The sequence below is a fragment of the Mustela nigripes genome, chromosome 10 (assembly GCF_022355385.1).
Source record: "Mustela nigripes isolate SB6536 chromosome 10, MUSNIG.SB6536, whole genome shotgun sequence".
Classification (NCBI taxonomy): domain Eukaryota; kingdom Metazoa; phylum Chordata; class Mammalia; order Carnivora; family Mustelidae; genus Mustela; species Mustela nigripes.
Genome location: NC_081566.1, coordinates 6,460,040 through 6,483,741, shown reverse-complemented (window position 1 = coordinate 6,483,741; position 23,702 = coordinate 6,460,040). Strand labels below are relative to the sequence as shown.

General features: G+C 38.2%; 1 protein-coding gene across 6 annotated transcripts in view; it reads left to right on the top strand.

The window, feature by feature from the left end:
• RGS7 (regulator of G protein signaling 7) overlaps nt 1-23,702 on the top strand; it is a 496,565-nt gene that overhangs the window by 404,261 nt on the left and 68,602 nt on the right. For all 6 annotated transcript variants that reach the window (XM_059412494.1, XM_059412493.1, XM_059412490.1 and 3 more), the window contains 3 exons: nt 123-187; nt 1,012-1,088; nt 1,195-1,276. In XM_059412494.1, the coding sequence (XP_059268477.1) occupies nt 123-187; nt 1,012-1,088; nt 1,195-1,276 (224 nt within the window). The remainder of the gene's footprint in view (nt 1-122; nt 188-1,011; nt 1,089-1,194; nt 1,277-23,702) is intronic.

The window sequence follows — 23,702 nt, the reverse complement described above, 5'->3', positions numbered from 1 at the left end:
TGATAGAGACCAAGATGTCATGATTTATAATGCTGTATTTTATTTATTTATTTTTTTTTTTTAGTGAGGGTCTCCAGTTAATAAGGAGGCAATGATTGATTTTTTTTTTTCCCCTCTTTCAGCGGTTTACCTCTGCAAGAGAACAATGCAAAATAAGGCAAGGCTGGAATTGGCTGACTATGAAGCTGTAAGTACTAAGGACTTTCTGGCAAAGAAAGTCATAAAATGAGCAGGAATAAGGCCTATGGTCGTTTCTGGTGATTCTGTTGACTGGATTTTAAGCACCAGATTTCCAGGATCAGGCATCAGAATGGCTCAGCTCCCTGACTTGCTTGCCTGTCTCATCATTCACATTGGAGATGGTGAACTTGTAGATGCTCAGACTCACAGGAGAAGGGAGAAACGTCTTTTACTAAAATCAAGTGTGGAACCCTTAGTCCTCTATATAGTGAAGACTCCAAATTTAGAGAAATAAAGTACATTTACTTTGAGTAAATCGTTTTTGCAAAACAGAAAACATTAATGTGATGCAATTTGTTCAGACAATTGCTGTGTTGTGATTTACTGACTTTGAAGAACTGACTAGGAAGCAGCAGTAGGCTACCGGGGGTTTACATTCTTGTCAGGAACTGGATAGACAGACGGAATCATTAGTAGAATGTATTGCTTTCCTGATCCTGACTACAGTGGGCCCAGAAGAACCCAACGGATGAGACTTGAGCACTTTTTTTTATACAAAGTAATTTTTAGTTATTTAGATGTTTACTTGTGGTCGCTAAAGTCAATGATTCATAAAATTAGTATTTGTGAGAGGTTTCCGTCTTTCCTCTGAACCATTAATATGAAGACGAGCTACATTCCATGACCATGACTTACCATTCAGAACCAGAGTACTCTTCCTACTTCAGAAATTCTGTGGTTGTTTTCTTGATAAATTTATGCAGTTGATTAATGAGAAGTGAGTAGCGAAGACGAGCGCCCGAACATCTTAACCTGTGGTCTATTTTTCAGGAGAGCCTGGCCAGGCTTCAGAGAGCCTTTGCTCGGAAGTGGGAGTTCATTTTTATGCAAGCAGAAGCACAAGCAAAGTGAGTCCTTGTGAGTCTTTTGGAAAATTTGTTCAAGTTGTGGCCTTTTGTCCAGAGAGGTGCTACAGTTAACCTGACTTATTATTCGCTGTTACCATGTTGACAGAGTGGACAAGAAGCGAGACAAGATTGAAAGGAAGATCCTTGATAGCCAGGAGCGAGCGTTCTGGGACGTCCACAGACCTGTGGTAAGCAAACGTGCCGATGTTCTCTCCAGTTCATAATCTGAGCCTTTGGAAACTGAAGGATGCCTGAAAAAGTGAGAGGAGCCCCATTACTCTGCCCCAAATCTCGGTGATTTCATTAAGAAAAGACTGCCATTTTCGTGTCATATAACCAGAATTCAGTAGTGTAATGTTTAATTCATAAAGCTGTGCATTTCCCCACCACAGCATCACTCTTGACCTTTGAGGTCCCTGATACTTTACTACCCTTGCAAGAAACAAGACTGCAGCAAAGAAGTCGTACGTAAACCATGCGACTTTGAGTAAAATAATGAATGTCCTTGATTAATCCCGGAAAACTTTGTGTAAGGAATTCCACACTGTTGATGCACATTATAAGAGAACATGTCTAATCTCACATATTTCTATTTTGATATTATGTGTTTGTCTTCTTTATATTTCTTCAAATACAGACAGGACATTAGAAAATAATATTTACATAAATATAGAATAAATATCAGGGTCACAGCACGAGGCAAACCAAGACCAATGAGAATATTTTAAGAACTTTCCTCTTAGCTACCTTCAGGATCAGACCAAAACAGGTCTGCTTTTCAAAGATTTCTGTCTATCTTTGTGTGTGTTTCAATTTCAGATAGCAAAGCAGTTGTTTAATTCTATGTTGAAATTTTCTCTCTTTGAATTCCCCAAAGATTAGACTTAGAATTAACTGGCTTCCCTGCTCAATATTCCGCTCAAGTTTTGTTGCTCATGGTGAGAAAAGGTTATGAGGTCGTGTAGATAATTGTTGCAAGAATGCAAAGCAGGATTTTTCCTTGTTTGTTTATTTTAAGCAATCTCTAGAAATCTGTCCATACATTATGTTCCTGTGTTTATCCACTTTATGCCCCTGGACATCTGGTGGCCCATCTCCAGCCTTGTTCAGCTTTGATGGCTTCATCCTTGGGGCAACCTCAGAGAACTCACACCCCGACTTCCTTGCACTGCCTGCATTCATTCCGAGGCAAACACGCCAGCTCACAGGGCATGTAAACGGACCCCCCTCAACCTTCTCCTCTGCTCCATGCCCTACGAGTCACTCAGCTGGTCTCCGACGCTCTCTGGGCCCCTGTTGGAGGCAGAACGTGTTCACAGTTGTTTCTGCTATTCCCCGTCCTCTGTGTCTTCCTGCGGGAAGGAGGCCATGTGAGTCCTCTCCAAGGGGGTCCCCTGCTGCACCGTTCACTAGGCTCCCAATCAGAAAATTCTCCTACGGAGCACCCTGAGGGAGAAACCACCCTGAAGCCAACGCCTCGATCTCCCTTTACTCAACTTCTAGACCCTGATGACAGCAGGTGCAGATGTTGAGGAAACTAATCTGTGGGATCTCTCTTGGTCTCAGTCTTTTGCTTCTGAACTCTTGGGCTCCTCTACACTTTCCATTTTACTTAGGCTGTTCTTTAGGAACTTGGAATCTGGGTCCGAGTTTTTGGCAATGGGAGAATTACAACAACATGGCCTTCCTTGATGTTCACCGCCTAACTTACCCGGATGATCTGATTGTGTTGACTGTCCTCCTCAAAGGGTCTCTTCTTTGTCCACCTCTGAAACTTTTTGAACTCTCTAAGGGATAATCCTTTGTCCCCTACTTTTAATGTATCAGTCCTGTAGTAATCTGCCTGCGTGATGACTAACTACTCTTTCCATCAAAAGCCATATTTGAACCTCCTGAAACATAGCATGCCTGTGCATCCTCATACGAAAATGCCATTTATTCTGTATCTGTACTTGCCAGACATTTCACTCCATGCAGTGTTGATTAGAACATAGTTCTTGATGCTAAAACTCACCTCCGGTGGAAGCACTTTACAAACATGGTCACAAGCACTTTAACACAGATAGGACTGCTCATTTGTTTCCTGGGGGAAAATACGGAGGGTCATTGGGTTTGCGTGACTTGCCTATGTCCAACCAGCTAGTAGTAGTGGAAGCAAGCCTGAACCACCTATCTCCTACTCATAGTCTGAGTCCCAAAGGAAGGGCGCCCTGGGAAAGAAGGGTGGCTCCAGGCTCCAGTTCAAGAAAGCAGCCACAGCAAGAGTGATGCCCTCACTCCATTATGCAAACAGAAGGGATAAAGCGTTCCTAGTAGCGCACATGTGATATAGCCGTGTCTATAGGTGTCTTATTATAGGTTTATTTTACTCGTACATTTTACTCATAGATTTTGAATATAATTTTTCATTCATTTTGCTATTTTCAAGAGCCCAGGGTTCAAGCTGTCTTTCAAACACTGTAGGCCACATAGCTGTGATCCAGGGGAGCCCACTGCAATCTGGAGAACAGTGTGTTCGGGTGTGGGACCCGTCCCAGTAGTTTTGGCCACAATAAGTAGTATCTCCTATATTCAGATCTGATCATCTTTGTAATCTAAATACTGTTTCAAGAATAATCTAAATTTTTTATAAAGGTATAAATAAATCTAGTTGATATAAATTAATAGTACATGGAAGAGATCACAAAGATTTTTATTTTGGTTTTGAAAAGACAAATCATAAAAGTATGAACTGACTGCTCTAAATCTTAAAATCTGGAGATCAATATTCCCATTAGAATTAAAAAAAAAAGTCTATTCAAATTTCACAGATTGATAACACAATTTAACTGAAAAGGCTTTTAAGTTATAAAATTACTTTTTCCTAGATTGGCTTGACTTCATCAATATATAAAGTGTCATTGTTTTCAAAAACCAGACATGGAGTTATTTTAATAGTCATATTTGTTGACTCTTTCTATTTTACTTCTCCTCATACAATCCTACTAATAACATTTCAGTAAAAAAAATAATAATAACAGGGAACAGTTAATCCTCATGATGTTTTTATTAATTCAAGGTGATCTGCTACATTGTGTGGTTTGGTTTGCTGTAATTTCATCTGGTTTTACTCTGGCATTTATTTAATCAAAAATAGGTTGGAAGCCATCAGCTAGAAATGTGGTAGGCAGTCTTTAAAGGTATACTTTTAAAAATTAAAAATATTATAGTATATTATCTTGTATATTGTATATTGCCTTGTATAGTATTTATCCACTTGATGATGTGGAAAATCACGTAATATGAGTTTACTTTTTAAAAAACCATTCGGTCACTTAACACAGCGTAATCAGTCAATTGCACTTACTACCATTAGGAAGTAAATCTAGCTTCTCTGAGTAAGCCAGTGTCTATTGAAGTAAAATAAATAAACGAAGTTATTAACACCAAGAAGGACTCTTCAGTTGTTAGGGATTCCAGATAGAATTATCCAAAACTAACTACTCAAGAAGACAGTGGGAGAAAGACACCAAATTGTAGTAAATGTCAAGGGTGATTTGGAATTTGTGTTAATCTGTGTGTTTAATGTTACAGTATTTTTATGAAGCCCCCTCAAGGGCTAGTGCTTTCATAGTCTGTATTAATAGAATTTTAGAGACTAGTTTAATTGAAGTAAAAATCATGCTTGTCATAATGCTAAGGAACTCAATTTTAGAGTTTTATGCTTAATAAAAAAACAAGAAGTGTGATTGAATTGTAGTTGAGGTGAATAGTGAAGGGTCAAAGTCAAAAATAAGAAGTAAGAAAATTATGAAATTAGTAGAGGTTAGTAACCTTAAGGTTAAGAGGACCCAAAAAACGTATCTCCGTATTTTGGAAATTTAACTATGTAAAGTTGGAATGTGGCTTATTGGTTTACCCATGTTGCATTCTGGGCGGCCAATGTGGAAACAACTGGAAAACAAAAATCACAATTAAAAAAAAAAGAACTTATCCCCCTGGGGCAAATAATACATTGTATGTTAATAAAAGTAATTAATTAAAAAGAAAAGAACTTATCAGCCTCAACACCCAAAAAATAAAAAATCCAGTTGTTAAGAAATGAGCAGAGGACAATAATAGATGTTTCTCCAAAGAAGACATATAAATGGCTAACAGACACATGAAAAAATGTTCAGCATCACACATGATCAGGGAAATACAAATCAAAAACACAGGAGATACCCCCTCACACCAGTCAGAATGGCTAAAATGAACAACTCGGGAATCGACAGATGTTGGTGAGGTTGCAGAGAAAGGGGAAACCCTCCTACACTGTTGGTGGGGATGGAAGCTGGCGCAGCCACTCTGATAAACAGTATGGAGGTTCCTCAAAAAGTTAAAAATAGAGCCACCCTACGACCCAGCAATCACACTACTTGGTATTTATCCATGCAAAAATAGTGATTCAAAGGGGAAGATTTAAGATGGCGGAGTAAGGGGACCCTAGGTATGTCTTGGACGTTGGATACAACTAGTTACCAAATCATTCTGAACACCTGAGAAATCAGTCGGAGATCTGAGAAAAGGAATGCTGTAAGTCTTCAGTTAGGAAAGTGACCACCGTTTGGAAGGTAGGAGGTGCAGAGACTGAGTCCAGGGTGGTCCAGTTAAAGATACCGCGGTGGGGAAGGGGCCTGCTGAAGGAGGCTCCCACAAGTATTGGAAGCAGAGGAGAGCAAAACTGGAGCTCTTGGGAATCTGCTACAGCGCCATAGGTCCCTGGCTTAAAGGTGCTCAGGTGGGGAAGCAGGATGAAATCTCAGGTGTGGCATTGTGGTCTCAGGTTCCCCGGGGGTCCCAAGAAGAATGAGGGCATCAGGGTTCCCAGGGCGTAGGATCGGGGAAGCCAGCTGAGCACAGAATCTAGGCGCAAGGTTTCTGCTCTGTGTTGCCATAAACTTCAAACCACTGCACAGTCGTCCAGCCACTTTCCTGGGAGAGGCCAGCAAAGGGCAGAAGTGTGGCAAGAGCCTCCCCCTCCCCCAGAAGGAAGAGCAGTGGCTACATGGTACGAGTCCATAAAATTTGGAATCTTGGAACTCTTTTGTGCCTGTGATTACAACGCTTGGTCACAGGCCGGGTGAACAGAGAGTTCTGATGGAAACTGCGGAGAGAAGAGCGATTGATTGTTTTCCTTTGAGGTTCACTGAACAGTGAGAGGCACAAATTTTCAGATCCCGGGGCTGGAGAGTGGGGCCCAACCATATTCATCCCTCCCATCTGAGCTGAAAGCCTTCAGGGAATAAACCAGCGCCACCTAGTGGAATCCAGAGCCGCTTGCACTGAGCCCTGTAAGTCCAGAGGAGGCACCTTTGCCATAGGTCAAGTCCACCTGAGAAACAGCGCAGCAGGCCGCTCCCCCAGAAGAATAGCACAAACAACTCACTGTACCAAGTTTAGGTATCATAGAGGGCTGCAGAGCTTCAGCTCTTGGGAAAAATAATACATACCATTATTCGTATTTTTTATTTTTTAGTCATTTAGGGTTTTTTTTCAGTTATTTTTTTTTAATTTTTCCAACTCTTTTTAAATTTTTATTTTTACTGAAGTTGTGTATATATATATATATATATATATAGTTGTTGTTGTGTTTCCTTTCATTGTATTTTATTTTATTTTACACACAAACACACACATAAACACACATATATGTGAAGTTTTTCTTTCTTTTTTGGGGATCTAGTTTTTCATTTGGTTTCTTTATCTTTTGTTGTTTGTTTTGGTTTTTTTTCTTTTGTCGTTGTTATTGTTGTTTTTTCTCTTCTTTTCTGCACAAAATGACAAAATGGAGTAATTCACCCCAAAAGAAAGAATGGGAGATAGTACTCATGGCCAAGGATTTGATCAATCAAATAAGAGGTCTGAACTAGAATTTTAAAAGACTATAAAGATACTAGCTGGGTTTGAAAAAAACATAGAAGGTACTAGAGTATCCCTTACTATAGCAATGAAAGAACAAAAATCTAATCAGACTGAAATTAAGAATGCTATTACCAAGATGTAGTCCCAAGTGGAGGCCACAAAAATGAGGAAAAATGTGGCAGAAGAGAGTCAGTGATATAGAAGATAAAATGATGGAGAATAAGGAAGCTGAAAAGAAGGAAAGAAAACTACTAGATCATGAAGGAAGACGTAGAGAACCCAGCAATTCCATAAAGTGAAGTAATATCCAGAAAATAGGAGTTCTAGAAGATGAAGACAGGGAGAGAGGGACAGAAGGTTTATTTAAACAAATTATAGCTGAAAACCTCCCTCGTCAGGGGAAGGAAACAGGCATTTAAATCCAGGAGGCACAGAGAACCCCCTCAAAATCAATAAAAATAGGTCAACACCTTGACATAGAATAGTGAAAATTTCACTATTGAAAATTTCAAAGATAAAGAGAAGATCCTGAAAGCAGCTTGGGACAAGACATCCTTAACCTACAAGCTGAAACCTACATTCTTGAGCGGAGAGACAGGCCAAAAGTAACAAAGACCAGAAAGCAACAGAGACAGTCTACAGAAACAGTGGTTTTACAGATCTTATGATAGCACTAAATTCATATCTTTCAAAAAATACTTCAAATGTAAATGGACTAAATTCTCCAGTCAAAAGAGATGGGGCATCAGAATGAATTAAAAAAAAAAATAAATGCCCATTGATATGCTGCTTGCAAGAGACTCATTTTAGACTCAAAGTTACCTCCAGATTGAAAGTGAAGGGGTGGAGAACAAATTATCATGCTAATGGACATCAGAAGAAAGCTGGAGTAGCCATCCTTATATCAGAAAACTAGATTTTAAACCAAAGACTGTAATAAGAGATGGAGGACACTGTATCATAATAAAAAGATCCATCCAACAAGAAAATCTAACAGTTGTAAATATTTATGTCCCAACCTTGGGAGCAGCTAAATATATAAACCAATTAATAAAAAAATAAAAGAAATTCATTGTTAATAATAGAATAATAATAAGGGACTTTAACAACCCATTTGCAGCCATAGACAGATCATCTAAGCAGATAACAAGGAAACAAGGACTTCGAATGACACGCTGGACCAGATGGACTTCAAAGATATCTTCAGAACATTTCATCCTAAAGCAGCAGAATTTACACATTCTTTTCAAGTGCACATGGAACATTCTTCAGAATAGATCACATACTAGGTCACAAATTGGGTCTCAACTGATACAAAAAGACTGAAATCATACCATGCATATTTTCAGACACCAGTGCTATGAAACTTGAAGTCAATCACAAGAAAAAAAAAATGTGCAAGGAAGTGAAAGAATATCCTACTGAAGAATGAATGGATCAACCAGGAAATTAAAGAATTTTTTAAAAAAATACGTGGAAACAACTGAAAATGAAAACAGGACAGTTCAAAAGCTTTGGGCTGCAACAAAGGCAGCAATACATGCCTTCCTCAAGAAACAAAAAAATTCTCAAATATACAATTAACGTTACACCTAAAGAAGCTGGAAAAAGAACAGCAAATAAAGCCTGAATCCAGCAGAAGAGAAATAATAAATATCACAGCAAAAATCAACGATATGCAAATTTTAAAAAGCAGCATGGTACTGTCACAAAAACATACACATAGGTCAATGTGGCAGAACAGAGAAATGGACCCCCAACTCTATGGTCAACTAATTCTTGACAAAGCAGGAAGGAATATCCAATGGAAGAAAGACAGACTCTTCAACAAATTGTGTTGGGGGCCCCTGGGTAGCTCAGTTGGTTAAACATCTGCCTTTGGCTCAGGTCATGATCCCAGAGTCCTGGAATCGAGTCCTGCATCAGGCTCCTTGATGAGGAGCTTCTCCCTCTGCCAGCTGTTCCCCCTGCTTGTGCACTCTCTCTCTCTGGCAAATAAATATACAAAATCTTAAAAACAATTGTGTTGGGAAAATTAGAAAATTAGCCACATGCAGAAGAATGAAACTGGATCACTTTCTTACACCACACACAAAGAAACTCAAAATGGATGAAAGACCTAAATGTTAGACAGGAATCCAACAAAATCCTAAAGGAGAACACAGGTAGCAACCTCTTTGTCCTGGGCTACATCAACTTTTTGCTAGACTCCAAAGGCAAGGAAAACAAAAGAAAAGATGAAGTATTGGCACTTCATCAAGATAAAAAGCTTCTGCACAGCAAAGGAAACAATCAATAAAACCAAAAAGCAACCTATGGAATGAGAGGAGATATTTGCAAATGACATATCAGATAAAGGGCAAGTATCCAAAATCTATAAAGAACTTATCAAACTCAACACCACAAAAACCAAAAAAATTCAGTCAAGAAATGGGCAGAAGACATAAACGGACATTTCTGCAAAGAAGACATCCAAATGGCTAACAGACACAAGAAAAAGTGCTCAACATCGGTGAAATACAAATTAAAAAAAAAAAATCCATGAGATACTACCTCACACCAGTCAGAACAGCTAAAATTAACAACTCAGAAAACAGTAAATGTTGGCATGAGGATGCTGAGAAAGGGGAACCCTCCTTCTGTTGGTTGGAATGCAAACTGATGCAGCCATTCTAGAAAACATTATGGAGTTTTCTCAAAAAGTATAGCTACCCTATAACCCAATGACTGCACTATGGGGTATTTAGCCAAAGGGTACAAACATAATGATCCAAAAGGGCATGTGCACGTTTATAGCAGCAGTGTCCACAATAGCCAAAGAAAGAACCCAGATGTCCATCAATAGAGGAATGGATAAATAAGATGTGTACACACACACACACACACGAATATTACTCAGCCATCAAAAAGAATGAAATATTGCCATTTTCAACAACACGGCTGGAACTAGAGGGTATTGTTTTAATTTTAAGTGAAATAAGTCAGATAAAGACATACCATATCGTTTCATTCATGCATGGAATTTAAGGAACAAAACAGATGAACATAGGGGAAGAAAAGGAAAAATAAAATTAAGTGAAAACAGACAGAGAGACAAGCCATAAGGGACTCTTAAATATAGGGGACTGAGTGAGCATTGCTGGAGGGGAGGGGGGAGAGTGGGGTAGTTGGATGAACGGCATTAAGGAGGACAGTCGATGTTGTGACCAGTGGGTGTTTTATGCAAGTGATGAATCACTAAATTCTACCCCTGAAAGCTCGGACCTTTTCACTACCTTTACTCATTTCCTTCATAAGCACGCACTCCATGCCTCTGGCAACCACTTACCTGTTCTCTGTATCAGTGAGTCTGTTTTTTTATTTTTATGTATAAGCAAAATCGTACAATCTTTCTCCATCTGATTTGTTTGACTTTGCATAATGCCCTCAAGTTCCATCCGTGTTGTCATAAATGTCAGGGTTTCCTTCTTTTTTTATGGCTGAATAATATTTCAGTGTATGTTTAATATATGCCACATTTTTAAAAAGATTTTATTTATTTATTTGAGGGAGAGTGAGTGAGAGAAAGAGAAATGAGCACAAGCAGGGGAGGAGGAGAGGGAGAGGGAGAGGCAGACTCCCTGCTGAGTAGGGAGCCCCAGGCAGGGCTCAATCCTGGAACTCCGGGATCATGACCTGAGCCAGACACAGATGCTTCACCAACTGAGCCACCCAGGTGCCCCATGCCACATTTTCTTTATTCATTCATCTGTTGATCAACACTTAGGTTATTTCCATATTTTCCTATTATAGATAATGCGACAATGAACATGGGGATAGAGATATCTCTTCAGAACACTGATTGATTTTCCAGTAGATGTACACCCAGAAATGAAGTTTCTGAGTCCTATGGTAGTTCTATTTTAATTTCATGAGGAGCCTGCATCCTGTTTCCATAGTGTCTGAACTAGTTTACATTCCCACCAACAGTGTACAAGGGATACTTTTTCTCTACATCCTCTCTAGTACTGTTTCTCTTGTCTTTCTGATGATAAACATTCTAATAGATGTGAGGTGATATGTCGTTGTGATTTTAATTTACATTTCCCAGATGTTTAGTGCTATTGAGCATCTTGTCATGTATCTGTTAGCCATTGGACATCTTCTTTTAGAAAATGTCTATTCGGATCTTCTTTTTTAAAATTGAGTTGTTTGTTGCTTTGTTACTGAATTGTATGAGCTCCTTATATATTTTGGATTTTAACTCCTATCCAGTATATGGTCTGCAAATATTTTCTCCCATTCCACAGATTGTCTTTTCATCTGTTGAATGTTTCTTTTGCTGTGTAGAAGCTTTTTAGTTTGATAAAATACCACTTGTTGATTTTTTTATTGCTTGTGTTTTAGGTGTCATAGCCAAAAAAAAAATCACTGGAAGACCCATGGAAGGAGTTTTTCCCTATGTTTGCTTCTAGGATTTTTATGATTTCAGGCCTGACATTTAAGGCTTTAATCCATTTCAAGTTAATTGTTGTGAGTGGTGGTCAATACAGGCCTAGTTTCATTCTTTTGCATGTGAATATCTAATCTCCCCAGCATCATTTATTGAGGGGATTATCTATTCTCCTTTCAGTATTCTTGGCTCCCTTGTCAAATATTAGTTGATTCTACCTGAATGGGGTTTATTTCTCGCCCTTGATTTTGTTCCATTGATCTGTACGCCTGGTTGCTTTTATTAACATATACTGTATTATTAGTTGTACAGGTAGAATTTAGGGATTCATCAGGTGAATACAGCACCCAGTGCTCATTACTTCAAGTGCCCGCCCACCACCTACTTATCCCTTTCACCCACCCACCCCCAACAACCCTCAGTTTGTTTAACATCCACACCGTACTCTCTCGATTACTGTAGCCTTGTAATATTGTTTGAAATTGGGAAATGTAGTGCCTCTAGCTTTGTTCTTATTTCTCAAGATTGCTTTGGCTACATGGGGTCTTTTGTGGTTCCATATGTTTTTTAGGATTGTTTCTTCTATTTCTCCAAAAACGTCTTTGGGATATTGATAGGGATTGCATTGAAACTACAGATAGCTTTAGACAGTATGGACGTTTTAAGAATATTAATTCTTCCAAGCCATGAGCTTGGATATGGAAAGATATGAGAATATCTTTCCATTTATTTTTGTCTTCTGCAATTTCTTTCATCAGCATCTTATAGTTTTCAGTGTACAGATCTTTTACCTCATTAGTTCAAATTTATTCCCTGAGGATTTATTATGTTTGATATTATTATAAATAGGATTGTTTTTTTTATTCCTTTTCAAATAATTCATTGTTAGTGTGTAGAAACAGTACTGATTTGTGTATACTTAATTTTTATCCTGTAACTGAATCCTGCAAATTATTGAATTTGTTGGTTAGGTCTAACAGGGTTTTTATGTGTGTCTGTGGATTCTTTAGGATTTTTTATGTATAATCATGTTTTTGCAAACAGAGACAATTTTTTCTTTCTCTGACTTGGATGTCTTTTATTTAGTTTTCTTGCCTGATTGCTCTGGCGTTGACTTCCAGTTGCATATTAGCATTTTTAATGGTTTCATTGACACTGACTTCAGAATATTTTTAAAAATATTTGTCAGATCATGGTCTTGAGGAGCAGAGAGTATATCTTAAATGCTTAAATGTTGCACTTTATAGGGCAAAAATTAATGTGAAATTTTGAATTGAGGAATTGAGGAATTGTGGAAGTATGAAGTTTGTAAAGGATTTTTCTAAAGGGTGGTTGCACATTTGAAATACAGAATTTGTTTTAGGGCGCGCTGAGTGTGACAACATAACATCCAGATGGAAATGCCAGTAGTTGTAGATGTAGGACAAAGTTTGAGGGATGTTTTGGGGTTCTCATATGAATTTTGAAACTCATTAAGTTAAGGGTAATTGTGGCCCAGACGCAAGAGTGGTTTGTCAGGGGAAAGCGACAGGGACAAGGAGGACTCGTTACCAATTGGAAAGATTTCTTAGTCTTTCTTCTTCCTTACATATGGTCCCACAACTCAGGAAGGACGCTTGCACTCTCTACACATTTTTTTTCTTCCAATAAGTCAGTATGAAGCAGTCTGATGAAGTGTGTGTGTGTGTGTGTGTGTGTGTGTGTGTGTATAAAAATTGATTAAAACATACAATTCAAGGGTGTCTGGGGGGAGGAGGTGGTTGATCTGCACAAGAAGCTCCATATTTGGTTAGGTTTAAGTGATTCTGACTGAGATCCAATAAAAAGAAAGGAACAATAAGGTTTTTGAAATAAAATCATCCTAGAGAAGAAAAGGAAATCCAGTGGATGGTTCTTCAAAATGAAACAGTGCTGATGTTCTGGGTCTAAGGGATGAAAGACAGTCACACTTGCCCCCCCCCCATAGCCCTTCTGTGGAGCCAGCTTATGGCCTTTAAACTGATTTTGTTTTTATCTTGTTGTATTTGTTTTTTACATTCCTTCAGTTTTATTAAGGTATAATTGACAAATAAGAGTATAAGATATTTAAAGTGTAAACATGGTGATTTGATTTATGTATACATTGTGAAAAGTGACCCCCTACCAAGTTAATTAACACTGACTTATGGAGTTAATCGAAAGAGCTGTAATGTAGGGAACATAGGCCATTTTAAGTCTGGGCGTATTCAGATGTGTCCGTTGTGAGGTAGAATTGGGCACATATAACATGTCACACTTCCACTAACCTTGGAAATTCACAGTTGCCCAGGGGGAGCTATACTTAGCTATACTTAGCTCCCCCTGGGCAACTGTGGGATATAGCACCGTTTCCAAGTTATACTTGGAGACAGTGCTATCAAGGAATGGTATTTATGTCACAAATGTGAAGCACAAGACCACAGTCACAAAAACTCCTGCAGACATCCTGTGGGACACACCAACTTAGCACACTTTGTTGGGGAAGAGGTAGGTAAACCCGGTGCAAGGAGAGGGGACAGGTATCTTTTAAACTTCTAGTAAAGTATAAAATACATATAGAAAATTGCATAAAGCATAAGTACTCAATGAATTTTCACAAATGGAACCCAGCCATGTAACAAGCATCCAGATTCAAAACAAAACAAAGCAAAGACAGAACATTACCAGCTCCCCAGAGCCCTCCTCGTGACCATTCCAGCCTACTCCCTCCGCCAGCTTGCCTCCTTGTAATCTTTATATAAATGGAAACGTTGGGTGTACTCTTCTGCATTCGACATCTTTGTATGAGATTTTTTTCATATTATGGTGTGTAGTTGTCACTTACCTCCATTACCATATAATATCTCATTACGGGGGAGAAGGGACTTCATTATAGAACCCTGTTAAATTACCTTCCATGTGGCTAACTTCATCATCACATCCATAATTCTGATACTCAGTTTATAGCTTTCATTGATGTTATACTCCTGGTTCAACTTTAGTTCTTTCAGACGTTTAATTATCACACAAAACCACCAATTTAATTTCTTTAATGTTTAGGTTCAAAAGCGATACACACCACCAAATAAAATAGGAAAACAAGGTAAAGGATACCGTGTTAGATATAGCAAAACAGGAATCTTCTAGCAAATAGAGAACTTGTAAATCAGTGAGAAGAAGTCAAAGAAATAAAAATATAATGAAAAATGCTTATATATTCTACCATCAAGTTTGCAAAGATTTGTTTTTAAAAGGTAATACTGTAACCATTTATTTCATACTGTCTTACCATCTTAGGCCCAAACGTCAGTTATTTGGTTGTTGTGGAGAAGTAAGTAATAGATGGGCATGTACTTGGATAGAAGGATGGACAGACAGTTCCACAGGTAGTATTAAAATTAGACATTAATGGGTATGTACATGTATGGTTAGAAAAAAACAACAGTAGTTTTGAAAAAAGAATCAAGACTTTCAGTCCAGCATACAAAGACCTTGAAAACTGTACTTCCATTCTCATAACAAGAAAAAGCTGAAAATGAACCATCATTCTTAGACCATCAGGGAATGCTGTCTCAGGGAAAACCAGTGTCTGTCCTCAAAACTGGAGAGGCAGACCAGTGGTCACAAGAAATCACCAACTGACCTGAGGAGAATCGCAGAAGCAGGAGCCTCTATAGGAACTCGTCTGGGGGAAGAAGACTTGAGCTCTCGCTGACACCTTGCTGGAGGCTCAGTGTAGACAAGCTCGGCAGTGACAACTCCAGGGGAGCCCAGTGTTGGTGGCAGGTGCCACACTTTTGTAAGTTTTACCTCCAGAAGATCTACTAGGTTCACATACTGCAAGGATCTGAGAAAAATCCACTCCTGCTTCTTACAGAGGAAAGGGAAAAGAAGCCATTTTTAAATATGCCCAGACCATTATCATCTTCATAAAAAAACTTGCCTTCGAAAGAAACTGTTTCCAAAGGGCCAAACTGACCAAGGTTGTACAAAACCTAACCAACATGAGGGAAGGGAAATGCTCAACTCCAGCTCCTTACTCGCCTTCCTACCTTACCAAGAGAAAGACCTTGTGCCCCCTAAAAGACCAAGACCTAATCGTAGCCATAGAACGCTTCTTCACACCCAGGCATATCCACCACATCAGTAGGGCTCCTATGTGACAACAGGGGATTACAAGGAAAGAAACTGCACATCCCAGGTCTTGTTTAAGATGCATGGGTTGTCTCCTTAAGACAACAGGGAAGATAAAAAACAAGCACCTCAGAGAAAATCTTAGTCTCTGATAACTACAGAAACAGAAAACAATAAACACAGCCTAACCCCTAGTCACATAAGCATAAACCACACACTGAATGCCTCTTTACCTCAATTCCTTTTACCAGTACATCTTTTCTGGCTTTCAAGAAAAAATTGCAGATATAGTAAAAATAATGATAGTAGTAATAGTAATAAAAATAATAACAGCAACAAAATCAGTGTGAAGAGACAGATCAAACACTAGAATCAGACTCAAATGGGTCAAAGATATTGAAATAATCAGACAAGCAATTTGAAAAAAAAAGTGATGAGTAAGCAAAGACTTCTAATGGGAAAAGTGGACAACTGGAAAGAGCAGAAATGTGATATAAACAGGGATAGGGAAGCTAAGAAAAAAAAAACAATCAATCATGGAACACTACATTAAAAACTAACAAGGTACTGTAGGGTAACTAAGGACATAATAAAAAAATTTTAAAGGAAAAAATTTTAAATTAATTTTTATGATGGTTAAGGTTAAAAAAAAGAAAAGAAAAAATTAAAAGGAAATGCTAGAAATAAAAAATAAGTTAAAAATACCATAACAAAAGTGAAGAATAGCTTTCATAGAGCTCATCAGTAGACTGAAGTGGCCAAAGAAAAAATCAATGGGCTTCAAAAAGTATCCATAGCAAATTCCAAAACTAAATTGTAACAAGGAATAAAAGAATGGAAAAAAAACACACACAAAAAAAACCAAAAAACAACAAAACAGAATATCCAAGAACTGTGGAGTGTTAAAGACACACTATACTTGTAGTGAGAATGCCAGAAAGAGAAGGAAGAGAGAAAAGAAAGAACTGAAGCAATGACCGTTTGAAGCAACAATGACTGCTAACTTTAAAAAGTCAGAGCCAGGAAGCTCAGGGAACACAGAACAGAGCAAATACCAGAAAGCCTGAACATAGATATATTGCATTCAAACTGCAGAAAATCAAGACAAAGGGGAAGTCTTGAAAGAAGCCAGAGGGGAAAAACTCCTTACCCTTTTAGAAGAGCAAGTAAAATAATTACATCAGACTTCTTTTCAGAAACCATGCAAAGATACAGATGTTGTGAAAAGAAGGGCCACCTGTACCCCAATGTTTATAGCAGCAATGGCCACGGTCGCCAAACTGCGGAAAGAACCAAGATGCCCTTCAACAGACGAATGGATAAAGAAGATGTGGTCCATATACACTATGGAGTATTATGCCTCCATCAGAAAGAACGAATACCCAACTTTTGTATCAACATGGACGGGACTGGAAGAGATTATGCTGAGTGAAATAAGTCAAGCAGAGAGAGTCAATTATCATATGGTTTCACTTATTTGTGGAGCATAACAAGTAACATGGAGGACAAGGGGAGTTAGAGAGGAGAAGGGAGTTGAGGGAAATTGGAAGGGGAGGTGAACCACGAGAGACTATGGACTCTGAAAAACAATCTGAGGGGTTTGAAGTGGCAGGGGGTGGGGGGTTGGGATACAAGGTGGTAGGTATTATAGAGGGCACGGATTGCATGGAGCACTGGGTGTGGTGCATAAACAATGAATTCTGTTATGCTGAAAATAAAACAAAAAAAAGAAAGACACCATGCAAGCCCGAGAATGGGGTGAAGTAGTAAGTGTTGGTATAGCTAATTTGGAAGACAGTTCTGCAGTTTCCTACAAAACTGAACAAGCTCTTACCAAATGATATAGCAGTCACACTCCTGGTATTTGCCCAAGTGAGTTGTAAACATGTCCACAAAAAACTGCATGGGAATGCCTATAGAAGCTTTATTAACAATTGTCAAATCTTGGAAACAACCAAGATGTTCTTCAATAGGAAACTGTGGCTCATACATTGGAATGTTTTTCATTAATAAAAGAAATGAGCTGTCAAGCTACAAAAAGATATGGTTGAACCTTAAATGCACAGTGTTAAGTGAAAGGAGCCAATCTAAAATGCAATGTACTGTAAGATCCCAACTCTGCGATATTCTGAAAACGGCAAAACTGTACAGCTAAGGAAAATACGGGTAGTTTTTAGGGGTTGAGGGAGAGGCAGGGAGTGGTGAGTAGGTGGAGCACAGGAAATTTGGAGAGTAAAGAAACTAATCTGGAGGGTATCATAATGGTGGGTACATGTCATACCTTTCTCAAAACCCATACAAATTACAGCACAAAGTATGAACCCTAATGTCAGCTATGGATTTTAGTTAACAGTGATATATCAATATGGGCTCATTGATTATGATAAAACTACCATACTAATGTAAAATATTAATAATGGGGGAAACCAAGTGGTAGTGGGCAAGAGAGCATATAAGACATCTCTGTACCTTTTGCTCAATTTTTCTGTAAACTCAAAGCTGGGGGGGGGTAGTCTATAATTTAAAAAAAGAAAAGCTCAGATAAAAACATTTTTACTTATTTTTTTCATGATACAGCTTTTATTAGACAGTAATAAATGACCTTTTCCCAACAATAGGTAGCCTCTCAAGATCTTAGAAACCTTGCTTCCAAAATTTTTTTTCTTTTCTTCTTTTCAGTGTTTCAAAATTCATTGTTTATGTACCACACCCAGTGCTCCATGCAATACGTGCCCTCCTTAATACATACCACCAGACTTACCCATCCCCCCACCCCCTCCCCACCAAAACCCTCAGTTTGTTTCTCAGAGTCCACAGTCTCATGGTTCATTTCCCCCTCTGATTTTCTCCAATTCACTTTTCCTTTCCCTCTCCTAGTGTCCTCCATGTTATTCTTTAAGCTCCACAAGTAAGTGAAACCATATGAAAATTGACTTTCTCTGCTTGACTTATTTCACTCAGCATAATCTCTTCCAGTCCTGTCCATGTTGCTACAAAAGTTGGGTATTCATCCTTTCTGATGGAGGCATAATGCTCCATTGTGTATATGGACCATATCTTTATCCATTCATCTGTTGAAGGGCATCCTGACTCTTTCTGCAGTCTGGTGATTGTAAACATTGCTGCTATGAACATTGGGGTACAGATGGCCCTTCCTTTCACTATATCTGTGTCTTTGGGGTAAATACCCAGTCGTGCAATTGCAGAGTCATAGGGAAGCTCTATTTTTAGTTTTTTGAGGAATCTCCACACTGTTTTCCTAAGTGGCTTCATCACCTGGCATTCCCATCAACAGTGTAAGACGGTTCCCCTTTCTCCACATCCTCTCCAACATTTGTTGTCCTGTCTTGTTAATCTTTGGCATTCTAACTGATGTAAGGTGGTATCTCAGTGTGGTTTTGATTTGAATTTCCCCAGTGGCTAATGATGTAAATGTTTTTTCATGTGTCTGTTATCCATTTGAATGTCTTCTTTGAAGAAGTGTCTTTTCATGTCTTCCGCCCATTTTTTGACATGATTATCTGTTTTTTGGGTGTTGAGTTTGAGGAGTTCTTTATACATCTTGGATATCAGCCCTTTGTAGTATCATTAGTGAATATCTTCTTCCATTTCGTGGGTTGTCTCTTTGTTTTGTTGACTGTTTCCTTTGCTGTGCAGAAGCTTTTTATCTTAATGGAGTCCCAAAAGTTCATTTTCGCTTTGTTTCCTTTGCCTTTGGAGAGGTGTTTTAAAAGAAGTTACTGTGGCTGATGTCAAAGAGGTTACTGCCTATGTTCTCCTCTAGGATTTTGATGGATTCCTGTCTCACATTGAGGTCCTTCATCCGTTTTGAGTTTATCTTTGTGTATGGTGTAAGAGAATGGTCAAGTTTCAATCTTCTATACATAGCAGTCCAATTTTCCCAGCACCATTTATTGAAGAGACTGTCTTTTTTCCATTGGATAGTTCTTCCTGCTTTGTCAAAGATTAGTTGACCATAGAGTTGAGGTTCCACATCTGGGCTCTCTACTCTCTGTTCCATTGGTCTATGTGTTTGTTTTTGTGCCAGGACCATGCTGTCTTGGTGATCCCAGCTTTGTAATAAAGCTTGAAATCAGGCAATGTGATGCCCCCAGTTTTGTTTTTCTTTTTCAACATTTCCTTAGCAATTCGGGGTCTTTTCTGGTTCCATACAAATTTTAGGATTCTTTGTTCCAACACTTTGAAAAATGCTGCTGGTATTTTGATCAGGATGGCATTGAAAGTATGGATTGCCCTAGGCAATGTAGACATATTAACAATGTTTATTCTTCTGATCCATGAGCATGGAATGTTTTTCCATCTTTTTGTGTCTTCTTCAAGTTCTTTCATGAGTGTTCAGTGGTTCCTTGAGTACAGATCCTTTACCTCTTTGGCTAGGTTTATTCCAAGGTATCTTATGGTTCTTGGTGCTATAGTAAATGGAACCAATTCTCTAATTTCCCTTCTATAGTTTCATTGTTAGTGTGTAAGAAAGTAACTGATTTCTGTACACTAATTTTATATTCTGCCACATTACTGAATTGCTGTATGAGTTCTAGTAATTTGGGGGTGGAGTCTTGGGTTTTCCATATAAAGGATCACGTCATCTGTGAAGAGAAACTTTAACTTTATTCATTGCCAATTTGAATACCTTCTATTTCTTTTTGTTGTCTGATTGCTGTTGTTACGTCTTCTAATACTATGTTGAACAACAGTGGTGAGAGTGGGCATTCTTGTCATGTTCCTAATCTCAAAGGGAAGGCTGTCATCTTCTCCCCATTGAGAATGGTATTTGCAATGGGTTTTTCATAATAGATTTTATGAAGTTGAGGGATGTTCCCTCTAGCCCTATACTTTGAAGAGTTTAATCAGGAAGAGATGTTGTATATTGTCAAATGCTTTTTCTGCATCAATTGAGAGGACCATGTGGTTCTTCTTTCTTTCTATTTTTTCTATCACATTGATTGATTTGCGAATGTTGAACCACCCTTGCATCCCAAAGATAAATCCTTGCATCCCACCTGGTCATGGTAGATAATCTTTTTAATATACTGATGGATCCTGTTAGCTAGAATCTTGTTGAGAATCTTAGCATCCATATTCATCAAGGATATTGCTCTGAAATTCTCCTTTTTTATTGGGTCTTTGCCTGGTTTGGGGATCAAGGTAATGCTGGCTTCATAGAAACACTCTGGAAGGTTCTGTTTCTATTTTTTGAAACAGCTTCAGGAGAATACGTATTATTTCTCCTTTAAATGTTTGGTAGAATTCCTCAGGGAATCTGTCTGGTCCTGGACTCTTGTGTTTTGGGAGGTTTTTGATCACTGCTTCAATCTCATTATTAGATATTGGTCTGTTCAGATTGTCAGTTTCTTTCTGTTTCAGTCTTGGAAGTTTATAGGTTTCCAGGAATGCATCCATTTCTTCTAGGTTGCTTAACTTATTTCTCATGATAATTTCTGATGATTATTTCTATTTCCTTGGTATTAGTCGTGGTCTCTCACCTTTCATCCATAATTTTATTAATTTGGCTCCTCTCTCTTTTCTTTTGGATTAATTTGGCCAGTGGTTTATGGATCTTATTAATTCTTTCAAAGTTCAAAGAACCAGCTTCTAGTTTCATTGATGTGTTCTATTGTATCTCTAGTTTCTAACTCATTGATCTCTGCTCTAATCTTAATTATTTCCCTTCTTGTGGAGGGAGTTGGCATAATTTGTTGTTGATTTTCCAGTTCTTTAAGGTATAGAGTTGGTGTGTTTGGGATTTTTCAGTTTTTTTTGTTTGTTTGTTTGGTTTTTTTGAGTGAGACTTAGCTGGCTATGTATTTCCCCCTTAGATCCGATGCCTTTGCCATATTCCATAGTTTTGGACTGATGTGAGTTCATTCTCATTGGTTTCCATGAATTATTTAAGTTCTTCTTGGATTTCCTGGTTGATCCAGACATTCTTGAGCAAGATGGTCTTTAGCTTCCAAGTGTTTGAATTCCTTCCAAACTTTTTCTTGTGATTGAGTTCAGTTTCAAAGCATTGTGGTCTGAGAATACACAGGGAATAATCTCAATCTTCTGGTATCAGTTGAGACCTGATTTGTGACCCAGTATGTAGTCTATTCTGGATAAAGTTCCATGTGTGCTCGAGAAGAATGAGAATTCTTATGTTTTAGGGTGGAATGTTCTATTATATATTTATGAGGTCTATCTGGTCCAATAAGTCATTCAAAGCTCTGGTTTCTTTGTTGGTTTTCTGCTTAGATGATCTGTCTGTTGCTGAGAGTGGCATGTTAAGATCCCCTACAATTAGTGCATTCTTATTCATATGACTCCTTATTTTGATTAACAGTTGGCTTATGTAGTTGGCTGCTCTCATTTTGGGGGCATAAATATTTACAAATGTTAGATCTTCTTGGTAGATAGACCCTTCAAGAATGATGTCCTTCTGTTTATCTAACTACGTCTTTAGCTTAAAATCAAGTTTATCTGATATGAGAATTGCTACCTCAGCTTTCTTTTGAGGCCCATGTACATGAAAGATGGTTCTCCGTCCCTTCACTTTCAGTCTGGATATATCTTTAGGTTCAAAATGTGTCTCTTGTAGACATCATAAAGAATGGTCCTATTGTAAAAGCATATTTTTAAAGTGAAAGAGAGGGCATGTCACAGGAGCAAGGAGCCCAACAAGATGCCTGATCGTAAGGACACACCAGTGTTATATGATGATGGAATATAAAAATGAATTTTATCTACATAATGTCCAGTCCATTCTTGCAGAAAAACTGCTGGCTCTTTCACTGTGTGTCTTTGTTCTCTGTATCATCATAACCTTGAAATAGAATATGATGAAGTCTATTTTTTAGTTTTCTGTTGTATTCAGTGTGCTTGGTTTTATTTGCCTTATATGGTGGCTGCATTTTTGATAAATACAGTCAGAGTGGTAAAAAGCAGAGTCCCACAAAAATGACTTGCAGGCATTTTTATATCTCTTTGAGGGACCAAGCTAATACTCCATAGGCCGTGAATATAGTACCATTACTTTCTCCTGGATGGGAATAGTAACATTCAAAATAATTTTTCAGAGAATGAGAAAAATTCAGAATTCCATTTTTTAACAATTAGCTGTACTCCTGTAATGTGTACATTCCCACACTGCTTTCAGGCATGTGCACATTAAATCAACAAGTACCTCATGAGATCTCATTACCTCTGTGGAATGCATTTTTCTAAATATCCTATTAATAGGAGAATTGATTGGCAAGATGAAAATTGGCAAGAAGAAAAATGGAATAGAGTAAAAGCATTATTATTTTTTAAATTTTCGCTGAAGAAACTGTTTCCTTAACTGACTCATTCATTTGATATCTTTCAACCAACGTTAATGGAAACTTACCATACTATAGGTTAAAGATACAAAGAGGAATAAGATACTGCCTCTGTGATTGAGAAATTCTTATCTTGGGGTGAGTGGGATGGTGACTTAACATCAATAATTATCATGAAAATGATGAGATCTATAAGAGACCATGAATATGTCTGTCAAGTACAGGAATGACTGGAATCATTGGTTATTTATGATTACCCCAAGGAAAAAGGACTTAAGAGAACAGAGATCTTTTTCTTACATATGAAAATCTATCAAAATACTGGGTAGACTTGATGTAAACATACTGAGTGAAAAGGGTATGGTTTATGCCAGTGATCATAAAGTAACTTTATTTTAGGTTCCCATTTTCCCCTTTAAACACACCCTGTCATCCTAGTTCTCCTGCATCCAATCAAAAACCGCATAATTTTTCTGTTCACGCTTAGGTGAAATATCCTATAGTTACAGTTAAGTCCCAAACATAATTCTGATCAAATATGCAGCTGTAAGACATAATCAAACTATACCTCTAATTTGAAACCGAGGCTTCTTTTTCCTACGTCCTAGAGGAGGAGAAGGAGGCAATTATAAGTCTTTTCCTATCTATCCTCTTTTTTTTATTTTAAGATTTTTTATTTATTTGACAGACAGAGATCACACGTAGGCAGAGAGGCAGGCAGAGAGAGAGAGAGGAGGAAGCAGGCTCCCTGCAGAGCAGAGAGCCCGATGCGGGGCTCGATCCCAGGACCCTGGGATCATGACCTGAGCCAAAGACAGAGGCTTTAACCCACTGAGCCACCCAGGCGTCCCC